This window comes from Odocoileus virginianus, chromosome 17 (assembly GCF_023699985.2).
Source record: "Odocoileus virginianus isolate 20LAN1187 ecotype Illinois chromosome 17, Ovbor_1.2, whole genome shotgun sequence".
Lineage (NCBI taxonomy): Eukaryota > Metazoa > Chordata > Mammalia > Artiodactyla > Cervidae > Odocoileus > Odocoileus virginianus.
Window position 1 is genome coordinate 46,797,875 of NC_069690.1, and position 15,657 is coordinate 46,813,531.

A 15,657-nucleotide genomic window follows, 5' to 3' on the forward strand; every position below is an offset into this window, starting at 1 on the left:
GGATGTGCTGATGCAGGTGGGGAAGGAGCTGCACTGCCAGGCTGCTGTCCACCAGCTTCTCAGGGCAGCTCCGTGTGACAGGCTCCAGCTTAGCACCAGCCTTGCTGCCTGGCCCTGCTTGTGTACCCTTTGGGGGCAGAGGCATATACCCTGTCATTGTCCCCACAGGCTCGCCAGCACGTTAACTGGCTGAGCTCACACATGCATGGACATGCATCACACCTGCTCACGTGTGCTCTCACCCTGAGGCATGTCCTTACACTCACACGTGCTCACACTCATACACACACACTCACTCACAGACACAATGGGCCTTCAAGGAATCACATCCCAGTTGGCCTGGGGGAGAGCCAGTGGGCCCAGTGATCAGAATGTGTGTTCTGGTCTGTCTCCACTTCCCACCTCCTGCTCCATCCTGCAGCTCCTGGCCAGCTGCCGGAGGTGGAGCCTAAAGGTCCCCAGTGACCTTAGATGGCAGACTCAGAGCCTGACAGGCCAGGCTTGATGCTGGTGAGCTGCCTGCCCCTGTTTCAGCCCCCTCCTTCCCTGTCACCATGGAACCCATCTTCTGCTTTCCACTGAACTGGAGCTGGTCCTTTCCCAGCACCTGCCCCAGGCTTCTTCCAGTGAAGCTGTTCAGTTCAGTTCAGTCTCTCAGTTGTGTCCGATTCTTTGCCACCCCATGGACTGCAGCATGCCAGGCTTCCCTGTGCATCACCAACTCCCAGAGTTTGCTCAAACTCATGTCCGTTGAATCGGTGATGCCATCCCACCATCTCATCCTCCATCGTCCCCTTCTCCTCCCGCCTTCAATCTTTCCCAGCATCAGTCTTTTCCAGTGAGTCAGTTCTTCACATCAGGTGGCCGACATATTGCAGTTTCAGCTTCATCAGTCCTTCCAGTGAATATTCAGGACTGATTTCCTTTAGGATCGACTGGTTGGATCTCCTTGCAGTTCAGGGGACTCTCAAGAATCTTCTCCAACACCACAGTTCAAAAGCATCAGTTCTTCGGCGCTCAGCCTTCTTTATAGTCCAACTCTCACATCCATACATGACTCCTGGAAAAACCATAGCTTTGACAAAGTCATGTCTCTGTTGAGCCCATGCCCATTTCCTCTAGGAGGTGCTGGTCAGCTTCCCTGCCCTGCCCCGCCCCGACCTGCAAGTCAGTCCCAAGCCTATCTGAGTCTTCAGCCTTGCTTCTCTTTCCCTCCAGGTCTCCCTTCCCCAAGCATCCCCTGCACACCTTAGGTCAGCTCCCACAGTCATTCCACTGTCTCCAAGCATTCCCAGTACTCAGCATCTATGCCCAGCCACCAACAGGCTCCGGCCACCTGTGCGCCCCTCTTTGCTGCCTCAAGTACCTTCTCTGCCCCGTTCTCCTGCCCCTCTTGGAATCTTCCCACCTGGGCAGCCCCCACAGTCACCAAGGCGCAGATCCCCGTGACCTCTGGCCCTAACCGCCCTTGGCAGTCTCTCTCTCCAGGCCTTGCTGCAGCCTGGTCCTCCTCCACACGGAGCCACCTTCCTTGAGGGACGGCAGGGTCCCGAGTCAGGGTGTCTCTGCCTTCCGTCCCTCTGTTCCCCCGGAGCTGGGCCTGGCCGTCACAGGCCTCCCTCCCTGCAGGACGGCTGGGGTGAGAGGGGGTACGCGTGTCTGTGCACACAGGCAAAGCACACACCTGCCTTTAGACATGGAGAGAGTGCTGTTAGGTTTTCTCCTACCAGTGTGCCACCACACTGGAAAATCGAGAAGATAACGCTCTGGGAGAACCTCGTTTGGAAAAGAAGGGCAGGAAACACAGGGGCTGCATTGGCCCTGGTCTCTACACTGAAAACCGCCCCATACCTGACCACACATGGAGACAGTCACGCTGGCAGTGTCTCCAGCCTGCGTGGCCACCTCGCAGGGACCAGATCAGCCTCTCCTCACCTTCCAGAAGCGTCATCTGCAGAAGCTCCCAGACTGTGTCTTAAAAAGTTCTCAGAGCCAAACAGATTGGCAGAAAGGGCAGTCCCCTCCTTCTTAGCACCATACTCGGTGGCAGGGGGCAAGAGCGTGGCACGGAGTGGTCCACTGGGCAGTACAGCCCGGCGTCACCTGTATGGCACCCGGGCTGGCCCCTGGGTGCACGTGTGCGGTTGGGCTGTGGACAGAAGGGGCCGGTGGGGACGGAACAAGGCTCAGGAAGGGGCCCGTCCCTGCAGAGACTCCCCTGCCCCGTCCTGCTGCAGCAAAGGAGGGACCTGATGGAGCAAAAGCTGGGCACCGGGTAGGGCCATTACCTGTCTGTCTCTTGACCGGCCCCCGGCACCCTCTGCACTTGGCTGTCTCACCATCCACAGGAGATTCTGTGTGTGATGGGGCATCTACGATAGAGCAGAGGGTAGAAGCCAGTGGCCTCACCTGGGCCCTAAGGCCTGGGGGGTCAGGAAGGACACATGCTGGGGAGAGCTGCCCCCTCCCCTCCCCTCTACGGTGGCTGTTTGGGTGACTGAGTAGACAAGAACTGGGGGGTCAACCAACAAAAGAAAAATAAGGGCTCAGGAGACATGAGGGAGCAAGGCTGTGGCCCCTCACCCTCTGCTCCCTGTGCTTCCCTGGCCGGCAGGTGTGGCAGCGAGGGACTGTGGGCACCAGAGCGTTGTATCGCCAGGTGGGGCCCCCACGCTGCACCACTCTGTCTCACAGCACTTATGCGCCAGGAGGCCTAGGAGCTGCTCCAGGTTCTCAGCCTCAGCGCCCAGCCTGGCAGCAGGGCGTGGCTGCTTGGGGCTGGTGGCAGTTAGTGGGATCCGCTGCCTGCATGTCTCCTGGAGGCTCTTTCCCACAGGCCCTGCTGCTCCAGATCCTGGTCGCTTCTCCTTGCCCAGGCAGCTCTCACTCTGTGGGGTACCGGCCCTGACGCCTCCTCTCATCACCCCATATAGGGTCCTGGCGGCTGGCAGGCAGGATTCAGGACCCAGGCTCGGACACGGATGCAGTGAGGACAGGACCAGGCTATTGCCCGCAGCACCTCCTGGCCTCGGCAGCACCACGCGGAAGGGTGCCGCCAGATCCCTCTGTCCCTGGCCCGTGGGCACGGTCCTCGGCCTGCACAGGATGCAGGTGAAGGAGCCGGACCTGAGGTCCCCCAGGACTTGCCAGTCTGCCCGATGGGGCAGCTGCCCTGTCCAGCTGACCTGCCACATGCCTGGCCAGCGGGTCACTTGAGGGCAGTTTGCCTTCTGAAGCCAGTCCCTTTTTCAAGACATTTTGCATCCCTTTGGGTCTCCTAAAAATAAGCTTTTAATTTGTTTTAAATTAATATTAAAATTAAAGCTCAATTAAAATGTAATGCATCTTTAGGTGAACTCTTAAAAAGCCCTTAACAAGCGTGAATACAGGTAAAATCAAGAAAAGTTGGAAGGTGCACGCAAGGAGCAGCGTCTTTCTACCTGTCAAAAGTCTGCTCCAAGATACAGGCCAGTGAGATGGTCCCAAGCAGCCATGAGGCCAGTGTGGGTCACCGAGAGGCCCGAGGGCCATTGTTGAAGGCCCAGATGCCTGGGCAGCCTGCGACTTCCTTGGATGCCAGGCTTAGGATGGGTGACTCTGCACACCGCGGCCACTCAGTGACTGTCTAACGATTGAGCTGGATTAGAACTTCGTTCTCTGGCCGGAACTCCGAACCCAGTCTGTGGCTTGGGTGACAAGGACGTTCATGCTGTCCAGTTTAGGCAGCACTTTCTTCTCACATTCCCACATCAGCTGCCTGCCCTAGCAAGGTCAGCAGGTACCCTAAGCTTCCCTGGGCACTCGCCCTGGACTACCTGGAACCAATGGAGATTCAGGGCAGCCCCACCATGCCCTGGGCCCTCCTGGGGAGTGGGCAGCTGGCCCGGGTACCCAATGCTGAACTACATGGCTGGGAGTGTCAAGGTGCATCTTGTGGTCTCTAGACTGGGGTGAAGGGTACCCTTTGGAGACCTTGTCTCACTCGGGCAGCCCAGCACAGAGCCCCCTCCTCTGCTCTGGCAGCAGAGCCTTTGCCAATGACACTTGCTTCAAGCCCAGGGTGTGAATCAGGCAAGGAAGTCAGTCCTCAGGCTCAGGGCTGAGTTCCCTGCTGCCCCCTGCCCCTGAAGCAGGTGGGATCCAGGTGGTGGAGACTCAGCAAGCCAACTTGCTTGCCCTGTGGTCATATCGGGAGATGGGAGCACAGGCTTCTGGGCTGGAGATCCAGGGCTGGTTCTCTGCCTGACCCCCCCACCCCCACCTGCTGCCCAGGCACGCCCTGCAGTGGGGCTGGGGGAGTGTAGGGCTGGGTGTACAGGCTGTGAGCTAGCTGCGTGTGCCGGGGGTCTTCTCTCCGTTGGGAGCTCCTGCGGAACTACCCTGAGCCTGTTTCCCCTACCGGCTCCCCAGGGCTGGCTGGCACTCTATCCCTATATAGGACCCTTGGATCAGTGGGGTACCCTTCTCCACCCCAGAAACAGCTCTCCTTGCCCTGCTCATTTCGACAATTCCCAGAAATATTGTAGTTTGCACATCAGAGAATTGAGGTTTTTCTCTCTACTTATACTCACCGTCTTTGGAAATTAAAATACTTTCTCTCTGTACTTTGAAGGGAGTGGGGTGGTTTGTCAGAGCAGCTCTGTTAGAAGAAGCTATAAGGATATGGAGCCCTGGGTGCACCCTGCCCCCTGCCCCATCTCCCTTCTCATGTGGGGCGGGCAGCGCTGCCCCCAGGAACGCATTGTGGGGGATCCCACTCCCCAGTGAGCTGCCCCCCGTCCATTGCTCCTCCTGCCAGGAGCCAGGAGCAGCCCCAGTGCCAGGCCCTTCCTTGCTTCTGGTCACGGACGTTCTAGTCGGGTGGGGAGGCCAGGTCTACTGAGAGCCTCAGAGGACAGGAATGGGCTGCAGAGGGTGGCTGGTCAGAAATTTGAGAATGTGGGCTCCCTGGAGGTCTCTGCCTGGAGAGGCACAGCCCCGCCCCCAACCCTGCCATCTGCTCCCCACTTCCCCTGCCTGCTCACAGCTGAGACAGAGGGGTGTCCCAGACCAGCTTGAGGTGCTGAGTGCCTGGGTCCAGCAGATGGAGTGTAGGAGAACAGGGTGGGCCCCTCTGACCCTGTCCAGGGGCTCTGGGGGGGTGTGTGCACCCCGATGTCCACACTGGACTACAGGCCCTAGGGCATTCGTCTCATTGCAACTGGCTTATTTCAACATGGTGTGATGCTTTGGCTGAGGCTCCTTCTCTGGCTGGCGGGGTTTGGAGCGGGTGGTGCTGGTCACCCCCCCATGCCCCCCCCCCCCCCCGGCCTTCAGAGGTGTCCTGGAGGGGGAGTGCTGGCCGCTTGCCAGGGAGGGTGTGAGAGGGAATGGAGGCGGAGACCCCAGAAGGTGCGAAGAACAGGAGGAGGGGGAGCAACCCTCTGAATCACTCTCTCGGCCAGAGTCCGAGGGCGGCCCCAGGGGGGAGTGTTGGCCGCCCCCCTCCCCCTCCAGCCAAAAAGCTAAATTTACCCTTTTAATAAGAACCAGACTTATATCCGGTTTTCCTTTTCTTTTATTAGTTCTGGGCTGTTGGTGGTTGGGCCTGTCCCCTGTCATCATTGCCTCTACACTTGTGGGCCTGGTGGCTCAGCAACCACAGAGTTTTCCTATTATGGCCTGAGAGACACTGCCTTTGGGCCAAGCGGGTCTTCTGGAAGGTTCTCCTGGGCCAGCGGAGAGGGGCCTCCCATGTGACGCCTGCGTGTTCTGGGCAGACACCCCTCACTGGGGCTGCCCCCACATCTCAGGGCGGGGCTGGCGGAGGCTTGCCTTCTGTCCCCACTGCTGGCCCCCACATGCCGCCTCCCACCAGCAACCCCTCTCCCACCACTGCAGCTGTCTCTCTTCCTGCCTCCAGCCTCTTCCTTCTCTCCTGTCCTTCCTTCCTCCCTCCCTCCCTAGGCCTGTCTCGCCTCCTTCTCTGGTCCCTGCATCATCTCGGCTGTGGACGGCAGCTGGGGTTATTGGATGGCATCCTCAGGGACTCGGGGTGGGGCAGCAGAGGATGGCCAAAAGCAGGGCCAGGAGCCTTTTTCAGAGTCTGGGCCAGTAAGGAGACCGGTTTGATGGAGGTGTGACCCTGGGAGCAGCGTCCCTGAGGGCTGGCCCAGCCTGTGTGTGAGTCCCTCACATGCAAACAAGTCACCACCTTGCACACACTCAGAGCCAGGCACTTATACCCGCATCCTGAGCGCACACTCAGAGCCCTGGCCCCAGACTTCCATGCACATCTGTAGCCTGTGTGCGTGACCATTGCCTGTATGCACTCTCAGCCATGCACACACACCCAGACACACCCCTGAGTGCCCACATGCGCGCGCGCGCGCGCACACACACACACACACACACACACACACACACGCATACATATTATCTCGTGCCTGGGCCACTGGTGGGTTCCAGCCCAGCAGGGAGTGTCCCTGATGGCATCAGGAATTGAGCCCGCAAACGCGTGTGCATCCAGAGCAGGTCTGGTGGCCGGCAGTGCAGGGTAGCCTCTACGGCCCAGCCCCTGCTCTACCCGCTTTGGGGTTCCTGTGGGTCAGTCCAGAGCAGCCCCTCCCACCTGGGCCTGGTATCCCCAGGCCTGTCTTTCTCCCCGCTTTCTTCTCCTGGGTGGCCAGACAGATGGACACCCATCCGCCTGCAGGCAGGCTGGACCGAGGTCTCTCCACCTCTGTCCACGCGGACACCCGGGATGGACATCTGCCCTCCCCTTCCCTCTCCTGGAATGAGAGGAATGTGAACAGTCCACGTGGTGGGCTGTTACCCTTCCTGCCGCCTCCTTTCCAGTCGGCTCTCTCGGGGTGGGGGGGCCCTGGCCTAGTACCCGAGGGGCACTTTGGCCTCCCAGGCAGGCCACCCGTCACGGCAGTGTCTCAGCTGCCCCTGAGGTCCTGGGGGAGAACCCAGGGATGGCCCCAGGGGAGCTGGATGTCCCCAGCGCCCAGGCAGTCTCTGCCGGGGGCTGGGGTGGGGGTGGGGTGCCTTGAGCAGGTGTGAGTAGCAGGGCGGGAGCGGTTCTGGGCAGCGGGCGGGTGCAGCCGCCAGACACAGCACCCCTGGGGAGCCTTGTTCCAGCGGCCCATCAGCTGGGCCTCCAGCAGCGGCAGGGGAGCCGGAAAGGGCTTGACTCTCAGGAGCGGCTGCCAGCCATCACAGGGAGGTCTTTTGTGTATGTGCTTTTTTACAACCCATTTCACCGTTTCCAGAAAAGGTAGCTCGCTTAAGTCAAAACAAATGCTCCTGCTGCTGTACTCCATGCTCCCACTCCTGCTCCCGGGCTCTCCCAAACCCTTCTCTGTCTGTCCCCCCGTCAGCCTGGCTGACGGGGAGGTAGAGACTGGAGGCAGAGGAGGTGGGCAGGCCCTAGGCGTCTAGTCCCCCAGGGCCAGCCTCCGGAGCGCCAGCCCTTTGCGCTCTGCTGACTTTGCTGCCCGTCAGACACTCCCTGGACTGGAAGCTCCTTGGAGCAGCCCTGGACTCCACGGCAGGGACCCCCTCAGCACCCCTCTGGCCTGCCCAACTTCTGTTGAACGTCTTGGCTGCAGCCTGGCAAACAGGCTGGCAGAGGAAGGCCCCCGCCCCCTGGTTTCGCCTGGGGGCACGTGGGGCAGCCTCGAACACGGCCAGCACAGAATGGCCCTGTGAGCGCAGGCTAGGCAGTCAGGGGATTCCAGCCCAGCCCTGTCCAGCTGGGGCAGCTGGAAGTCGCCACACGGCCTGGGCCCAGGTATGGCCTGTCTCCCGGTCCAGGTTGGGTTGTCTGGGCCTCAGGGCGTGGGAACGAGTAGGCCTCCGGGAGTGAGGGCCGGGCCTGAGGAACTGGGCCATGGCAGGGAGTGGGGGGTGTCAACCAGCCCTCCCGGGCATTCTGGCTTCCGGAGCGGTTTTCTCAGCCAGCCCGGCACCCGGGCCAGGCCTCCGTGGTGTCCCAGGCAGAGCTGAGGTGGCGCTGGAGTCGGGGCTGGAGCGCTGTGTCTGGGGCTGCAGACCTTGGCCTGGGCTGGCCGGGCAGTGGGGACAGCGGGCTGGGGGCTGGTGTGTGGTTATAGTACCGTCTGCCTCAGTGGCCCTTTTCAGGTCTCTGTCCTGTGATGATGTTCAGCTTGGCCAGGTGGCTCTGCTGCGAGCCCCTAGAGGACACGGCACTGGCCACCGTGACCATGCTCCCTAGACAGGCCACATCCAAACCCCAGAGGCTGCAGGGCCGACAGTGATGATGCCCATTCCTTTGTCAGTCCCATGGTGGGCCCGCCACCTGGGATCATGGTGACCTGAGTTAATACAAGGCTGTGAGAAGGGCTAGGGCAGACAGTGCCAGGCTCAGGGCTCCCAGCCCCCGGGGGAGGGGGGGGCGCTCTGAGCCGAAAGCCCCTCTGGCCCTTCCTGCTGCTCGGGGCTCCCACTGTCCCCTCCCTGGTTGCTAACCACAACACTCCGTGGGCAAGGACCTTGCCAAGAGGAAAGAAGTCTCCAGCCCAGTTCCCGGCCAGACTTGGCCACGCAGCTCCAGCCCTGGCCGGGGCCCAGGCCGCCTCTGCTCAGTCTCTGTCTGGGACTGGCTACTGGTCAGCGGGCGGGGGCTGGGAGGTGGCAGCCAGGTCTGCCCATGCCTCTGCTGGCTGGGCACGGGGCCATGGCCGAAGTCCTTGGAGGTGGAAGTGACTCGGGAGCATGGATGCTCTGTCTGAGGGTCAGGGGTCAGATGGGATGGGGGAGGCTCTGGGTGCCAGCCATCCCCTCCCCGACACCCACCATGGCAGTGCCCACCTGGCAAAGCCTGTAGGACCTGCGGCAGCTTGCAGACTTCTAGCGCAGGATGGCGGGAGGAGACTGACCCTTTTGGAACAAGGCTCATGGAACCCACCAACTGAGCAGGGTCCTGGCTGGGGGGCCCGTCAGGGGAGTTGGCTTTGCAGCTGCCCAGCGCCCATCCCCCAGGGCTGGCCTGCCGGTCAGGGGGTATGAGAGCCCGTGGTAGGACCTGCTGCTGTAGGCTGGGGCCTTAGGAGAGGACACCTGGGAATCCGCAGGTGGCCCACAGGGCGAGTGCCCGGAAAGTGGTCCCTGGAATGTGTGTGGCTGTGCCCCAGAGCAGTGGGGTCCCTGTGACCTCTGTTTCCTTCCTTGTTGTATCTGTCATTTGAATGTCTTACAGTGAAGATATAAAGACATAACAGTCATGTGATAAAGCTCTTCTGTTTTCAACGTGAAAGGAATAAGGAGGGAAAAGACACCCCCGCCCCCGAGATAAATGGTCCAGCCTGAGGCCAGACACTGGGGCCACAAACCTCCCACGAGGCTGGGGAAGATGGAGCAGCAGGGGCATCCCCAAAAGGCTTGGAGCAAAGGAGCACCCTGGGGAGCCCCGGACCGAGGTCAAAGGGCAAGACTGGAGTGCCGTCCCAGCCACTCACTTCCCACACTCAGGAGCAGGGGTTCCTTCCTTATAGACTCAGGAAAGGCTCCAAGAGGGTCCCCCAAGTTGGGAGACTGGCTGGCTTGGCGCAAGGTGGGCACACAGCAGGAAGCTCAGCCTGTCGGTGTGTCCCCTGCCCTGTGGAGCTGGGACCGGGGCTGCTGAGCTGCAGTGCCGCTCCCCTCCAAAGCTTCCACGCAGTGGGACACCCCTTTCTGGGATGGTGTCAAAACAGGCACCCTTAAGAGTGCCCAGCCAGGGCCAGGACCAGTCTTCTGGGGGAGGGGGACAGGAAGTCCCACGTTTCCCTCACCCCCACCCCAGTTCCAGCTTAGAAGACAACCCCCTCTGGGCCTCAGGGATGCTCCCCACCTGCCCCTGGTGGGTGGTCCCTGGGGGTGTGGGTAGTGGGTCTACAGAAGTGGCCTGCTGCCCATGCAGGATGCTGGGGTGCGGGAGACCCTGTGAAGGGGGCCACCTCTGAGCCTCAGTTTCCCTGCATCCGGACCGGAGGGGCCCTATGGGATGCCAGGCCACTCCTCCCGCCCAGCCTCAGGCCCGCCCACCACCCCCGCCCGCCGGGCTGTGGGAGAACTCAAGGTTCTCAGGCCGAGCTCCCAGAGAAATCCTTTATCCAGACCAACTTCTGGACTTGGTTGCTTCCCACTGTCCCCAGGAAGAGCAGGGCGGAGGGACTTCCCTGGGAGGGTGCGGGGGTGGGAAGGCCTGGGGGACATGGGGTGGGCCTGGGCGAGGCAGGAAGAGGCCTCACTCATCCCACAAGCATGGCCCCCCCCAGGGTCCCTGGAGCCCAGCAGGAACCGCCCTCCATCTCCTGCCTGCTCTGCCCGCCCGCCCGGGAGGCCAGTACTTCCCTTCCCAGCCCAGAGTCTCCTCCCCTGGCTGGACGTGCCTGTGGTCTGGCCGGGGCCCATGGCACTCCCAGCCCTGCGGTCTGGGAAGTCCCTGGCTCTTGGACACCTTCGCCCCCTACCCCTGGGTCCTCTGGTCCTTTCAGGGTCTTCCTTTGGCCTGATACCCACCTCAGAGGTCAGCTCACACCCTAGCATCCGGCCAGCACTCACAGACCCTTCGGCTGAGGCCGGTTCCTGGGGAAGGCCTTTCTCATCCACGAGTCTCATCCTCAAATGGGAGTGAAGGGAAGTGAAGCGGAGCTGCCAGGGTCCCGGTGGGGCAGCCCCTCCCTCTCCCCTGCTCCAGGGCCTTGCCGCCTCTCTGCTGAGTCACCTCATGTCTGGGAAGCTCCCAGGGCCAAGCCAGGCTGGATGAGGCATCACAAATTTGCAAATTCCCCCTGCCTCCTGGGTAGGGAAACAGCTGCCCTGACTCACCTTGGGCCGGGCCTGCAGCCTCCTGGAGCCCCCAGAACCCTTGCAAACCCTTCCAGTCTGCTGCATTCAGCCTAATGGGATGGTGAGCCCCCAGAACCTTGTTCCGCATCCCCTGGGATGGTCCCAAGCCAGGCTCACTGCCCATGGAATGGAGGTGACAAGGTGCCAGGGGGCCCTGCTGGGGTAGGGGCTGAACTGTGCAGCCCAGACCACCCACCTGGCACTGGGGGCTGCACTGCGCAGAGTGCACTGTGGACATCATTCCTAGGCAATCCACTGGTTGCCATGGTAACCTGGAGAGACCCAATCAGCCTGGCCATGGCCACTGGACAGGGCAAAGGGGGGGACACAGTGTCAGGGTGCAGGTAGGCAGGCCATGGAGGCTAGCTGCTAGGCGAAATGCCGAATATCCTGAAACATAAGTGGCTGACTGCGTCTCAGTGCTACCGGTGAGGGCCTGACCCTGAGAAACCCTGGGGACATTAAAGCAGATCCTGGCGTGTCCATTCTCCGGCTCCTCCTGTGGTTCTCTCTTGCTCTGCCTCAGTTTCTTCTCTTGCTCACCTGATAGAGAGCACACCAGTGTGATGAGGTGGTCAACGACCTGGGGAGAAGTTTGAAGACCCCGCCGGGGGTGAAAGGCCAGAAGCCTAGTGCCACCTGGGCGGGGGGGCAGACAGAGACTGCTGAGACCTGCCGACCCTAGACCTTTTCGGGAGGTGCACCCTGGCAGGTCTGCCGGCAACTAAGAGGCCTGGGGGAGTCAGCTTCCAAAGTGAAGGCCTGCCCATAGGGTCGACATTTCCCTCAAACCCTGGGTCCCTGACATTTATTCCCACAGTACCTGGCACCTGGTTGCCGGGGGTGGCGGGCGGGGTGAAGGAGGACAACTCAGCAGAAGTGCCAATCTTCAGGGTTTTGCAAGAACAGGTGTCAGGGCCTCCAGGGCTGGAGCGGGCAACTTCTCCCATCTTGGCTTCTTTGCTATTTGAAGACAAAAGCCCGGGAAACGTGGGGCCTGAGAGTCAGCCCTGGGGAAGGGCTCCTTAGTGCTGGCCCCTGCCCAGACTCATTCTCGCCCACTGTGTCCACAGCCAGCAGCCGCCTGATGGGAAACTCTCCGGCCTCCTCTTTCATGGGCAGTTTCCTCACCAGCAGCCTGGGCTCGGCAGCCTCTGCGCACCCCAGTGGCCCCACCCCGTCCCCCTCGGATCAGGCCTACCGGGGCTCACACCCCGCCACCTCCCAGATCTGGTTCTCCCACTCCCATGAAGGTAAGTCGGGGCCCAGGCTCCCAGCCGTGCCCTGCATCTAGAGCCACTGATTGTGGTGCCCAGGGCCTGTGGTGAAGCAAAGGGCTCTCCTGCTGTGGCTGGCAAACCATGCCAAGCACCGGGGCAAGGGGCTGCCTCCCTGTCGAGGATGCCCCCATAGGGGAGGTGGTAACTGGTTGGAAACAGAGTGGGGGCGGGCAGCCCCGCCAGTCAGTGGTCCTGGCCAGATGTGCAGCAGACGGGCAGAGAGGGAAAAAGCGGTGGGGCCGGGAAGGCTCGGGGGACCTGAGAAAATGTGGAACACAGCTGGGCTGGCCAGGCAGGCCTGCGCCCACCTCCCAGACTCGGAGAGGCATGGGCTCCAGATGTGTCAGCTGGGAGGGAGGGGAGGGGAGGAGAGAGCTGTCAACAGACTCAGGCTGCCACCCTGGGGGCCTGGCCTAGAACAGAGTCCCTCCCTGGCCCCTGCCTTCCCCTCGGTTGCAGCCTTGTACACACAGTAGGTGCCTCATATGTGTCACTCTCAGGCCTTATGGCTGGCTGGAGGGCCCCTGCAGGCCCTATTAGGATATTGAGGTTCCCCTTGGCACTCTCAGGGAAGGTCACCACCCCCACCCAGCTCCGCACTGTCTGCTCAGCCCCTGGGCACCGTGATGTGGGCAGTGACCCTAGCCCCAGTGTCCCCAGCCCGAGGTTGCTGGTATCCAGTCGGCCGCCATGGCGTGGGAAGGGTTAAGCCCGACAGCGGCTGGCACGCGGAGAGGTAATTGCAGTTGGCAGCGGGCACAGAGGGCTCTGCGCTCCTGGCACCAGCACCGCCGTAACTCAATGACTGCTGAGCGGCGGGCGTTGTGTTTGCAGAGCACGCGGACCCACACACCGCGCCCGCTGCCGCCCGCGTTCCAGGCGGGGAGATTAGCGCCCAGCGCTGCTGGAGAGCGAGAGAAACCTCTCTTTGTGCAACAAGAAAGGGGCTGTTTTCCAAACAGGACAGGTGATGAGTGAGGGACAGTTGTTAAAATAATCTGGGCTTTAAGCGCTGTACGGAACGCACATGTTGGGTAGGCGATAAGGAGCAGCTCCCTTCCCCGGTGGAAGGGCGGCCAGGCCAGCCCTGAGGACCCAGGTGGGCAGAGCAGACACCTGGCCCAGATCCCTCTGCCGCCTGCTTCCCACCCCTGCCTCTTCGCAGCCTCCCCAGGGCACACCTGGTGCAATGGTGTCAGGCCCCGGAGCGGGGCTTCCTGGGCCAGCCATGCTGGGCACCCCTTGCTCCCCTGCTCCTCCCAGCTCTTCTGCATCTGCTAGGCGAACTCCTGGACCTGGCGGGAGCGTCTGGCTCCCAAAACATCTGTTGGGGGAAGGAGAGGGCCGAGTGCCATGGGGCGGGCAGGGCATACTCGCAGCAGCCGTGTAGGGCCACTTCCACCAAACCCATGGCCGCTGCCCTGCCCTGACCTGGCCACGGGGGCGTGGGCACGGCCAGGCTGACTGCCACGGTGATCCCTGGTCAGGGTCAGGATGGCAGAGCTCTGCGTCAGAAGGTACATATCCCCCTGCTCCTCCGGCCCACCCTTGAGGACCTTGTGGGCAAGAAGGGCGGTTTGTGGGCAGTGCCACCTGCCCTGGGGCCCAGGGAGAAGGCGCCCTGTCCTGCCCCTCTGGGGGCTGCCTGGGAGGCGGGGGTGGGCGGGTGAGAGGCAGCCCGCAGATAGCGCCCTCAACGGCCTCCAGACACTCACTTCCCCCGGCCAACGGCTGCCTCCGCGGAGTTGCTCGTGGCCTGCGGGGCACCCCACCACCCGCAGCCACAGCCCCAGAGCCACCTGGCAAGTTGCAGTTCCCATAACCTAGTGTGGGGGAGCAGTGTGTGGGAGGGTGCCAGCCCCCCAACCCACCCCTTACCCACCGTGCACGCCAGGAAGGCAGCTGCTCCAAGGCAAGGACAGTTGGAGCAGCCCCGAACCAGCCCTGGCGCCTCCTTGGGCTGGGTGCACCCACGGCCTCATGGGGGAGGGTGTGCATGTTGAGGCGGTGGGCTCCGCGGGCAAATGCAGTAGGGGGCAGGACAAGGGGAAGCGAGGAAGCCTCTGAGCCACCCACGTGGAACACAGGCTCCAGAACACAGAGTGGAGGGGAGAGCAGGGCCCACCCGGGGCCAAAGATGAGTTTAGGGGCGTAGCGGCCCCTGGGGAGAGCACCCCCAACCTGCCAGGTCCCTCCTGAGGGTAGCTCGTGTGTCTGTCCTGGGGACGCTACCATCTCCCAGGCCTGAGTCCCAGTCTCCCCTTCTCTGCCTGCAGTTGCGCTGCCCAGCCTGGGACCCCCTTCCTACGGGGTTCCCCTGCCCTCCTCTCTCTGCAGCCTCGCTCTGACAGGCCACGTGGTGCGGCCGCCTCGCTGTGAGCTCCCAGCGTAAAGGCCGGTGGGCGGGCGGGGCCGGGGCGAGTGGCAGCGCTGGCTGGCTGGCTGCCCTGGCAGCGTGCCTGGCTGCTAGTTTGACTGGGTGCCAGCTGGCTGCCCGCGTGCCGGGGCCTGTTTCTCTGCCGTGTGTGTTCAGGGGGAAGGGGGGCCGAGGTGGGGCGGGGGGCACGCGACATGGCCGGAGAGTGGGGGCTGGCGGGCAGGGTGGGCTGCCTGGGCGGGCTGCTCCACAGTGTGGCCTCACCCTCGTCCTCTCGCCATCCCCAGGATGGGCAGAGAGACAGGTGTCGGGCAAAGCCGGCTTGCTACCCTCCTCCAGCCTGGGGATAGTCAGGGCTGGGCCCCGAAAGGAGTTCTTAGCTTAAGAGCAAGGATGCCAGGATGGTGGGGGGGTAGGGGAGGGATGTCAGTGGGGACCAGGAGAGCGGATGGGCCCTTCCACTCCAGGCAGGGCCCCCGGCTCTCCGTGGGTGGACCCAACCCACCATCTGGGGGACAGCCACCAGAGCCGAGGCCAGGGCTTCCTGCTTCCCTGGTGGAGCAGCTGGGGTGCAGGGCTAATACCCCAGAACGGAGGAGCCGCCCCAGAACATCTGGCCTGGGGCAGAGCTTGTCTGTCCAGGGCCTCTCACCCTACCCCACCCCCCAGACCCCCCACCCCAGGCTCAACCAAGTGAAGGGTCCCGCCAGAGACGAGACTTTCCCTTCCGGGGCCTAGGGTCAGGGTGGGCGGCGGAACTGACCTGAAGCAAAGGGGTGAGCCAGTGTTCAGCCGGCCTGCCCTGGGTGGGTCCCGGTGGGGGTGGGGTGCAGCACAGCTGGCCCTATTGTCAGCAGGCTGGCCCCCTCCCGCCCTCCTCCACCCCCTGGCTGCCTGGTGGGACCACCCACGGGGCCATGAAAGGGGATTCTGTTCCTGGGGGCTAAGCTGGGGAGGAACGGGGCTGCCGGGTTCCCACAGCCTGGGCCACTCCTGGTCTCTTGTGCCACCTGGAGGGGGAGCCTCCGGAGACAGCGGGCACATGCGCCAGTGCTGGCCGTGAGCCTGGCCAGCCTCTTCGTCAGTTGCACCCGCCCTGGAGGCTCTTTCTCCTGCCGGGGCTGGGCTCACCTCCAGTGGGTCAGGGGTCTCACCCAAGAG

General features: G+C 62.6%; 1 protein-coding gene across 1 annotated transcript in view; it reads left to right on the plus strand.

Moving 5' to 3' along the window:
* The window catches only part of BAHCC1 (BAH domain and coiled-coil containing 1), a 60,451-nt gene that overhangs the window by 11,614 nt on the left and 33,180 nt on the right, over positions 1-15,657 (plus strand). The window contains exon 3 of the mRNA XM_070479714.1: positions 11,913-12,092. Within this exon, the coding sequence (XP_070335815.1) occupies positions 11,913-12,092 (180 nt within the window). The remainder of the gene's footprint in view (positions 1-11,912; positions 12,093-15,657) is intronic.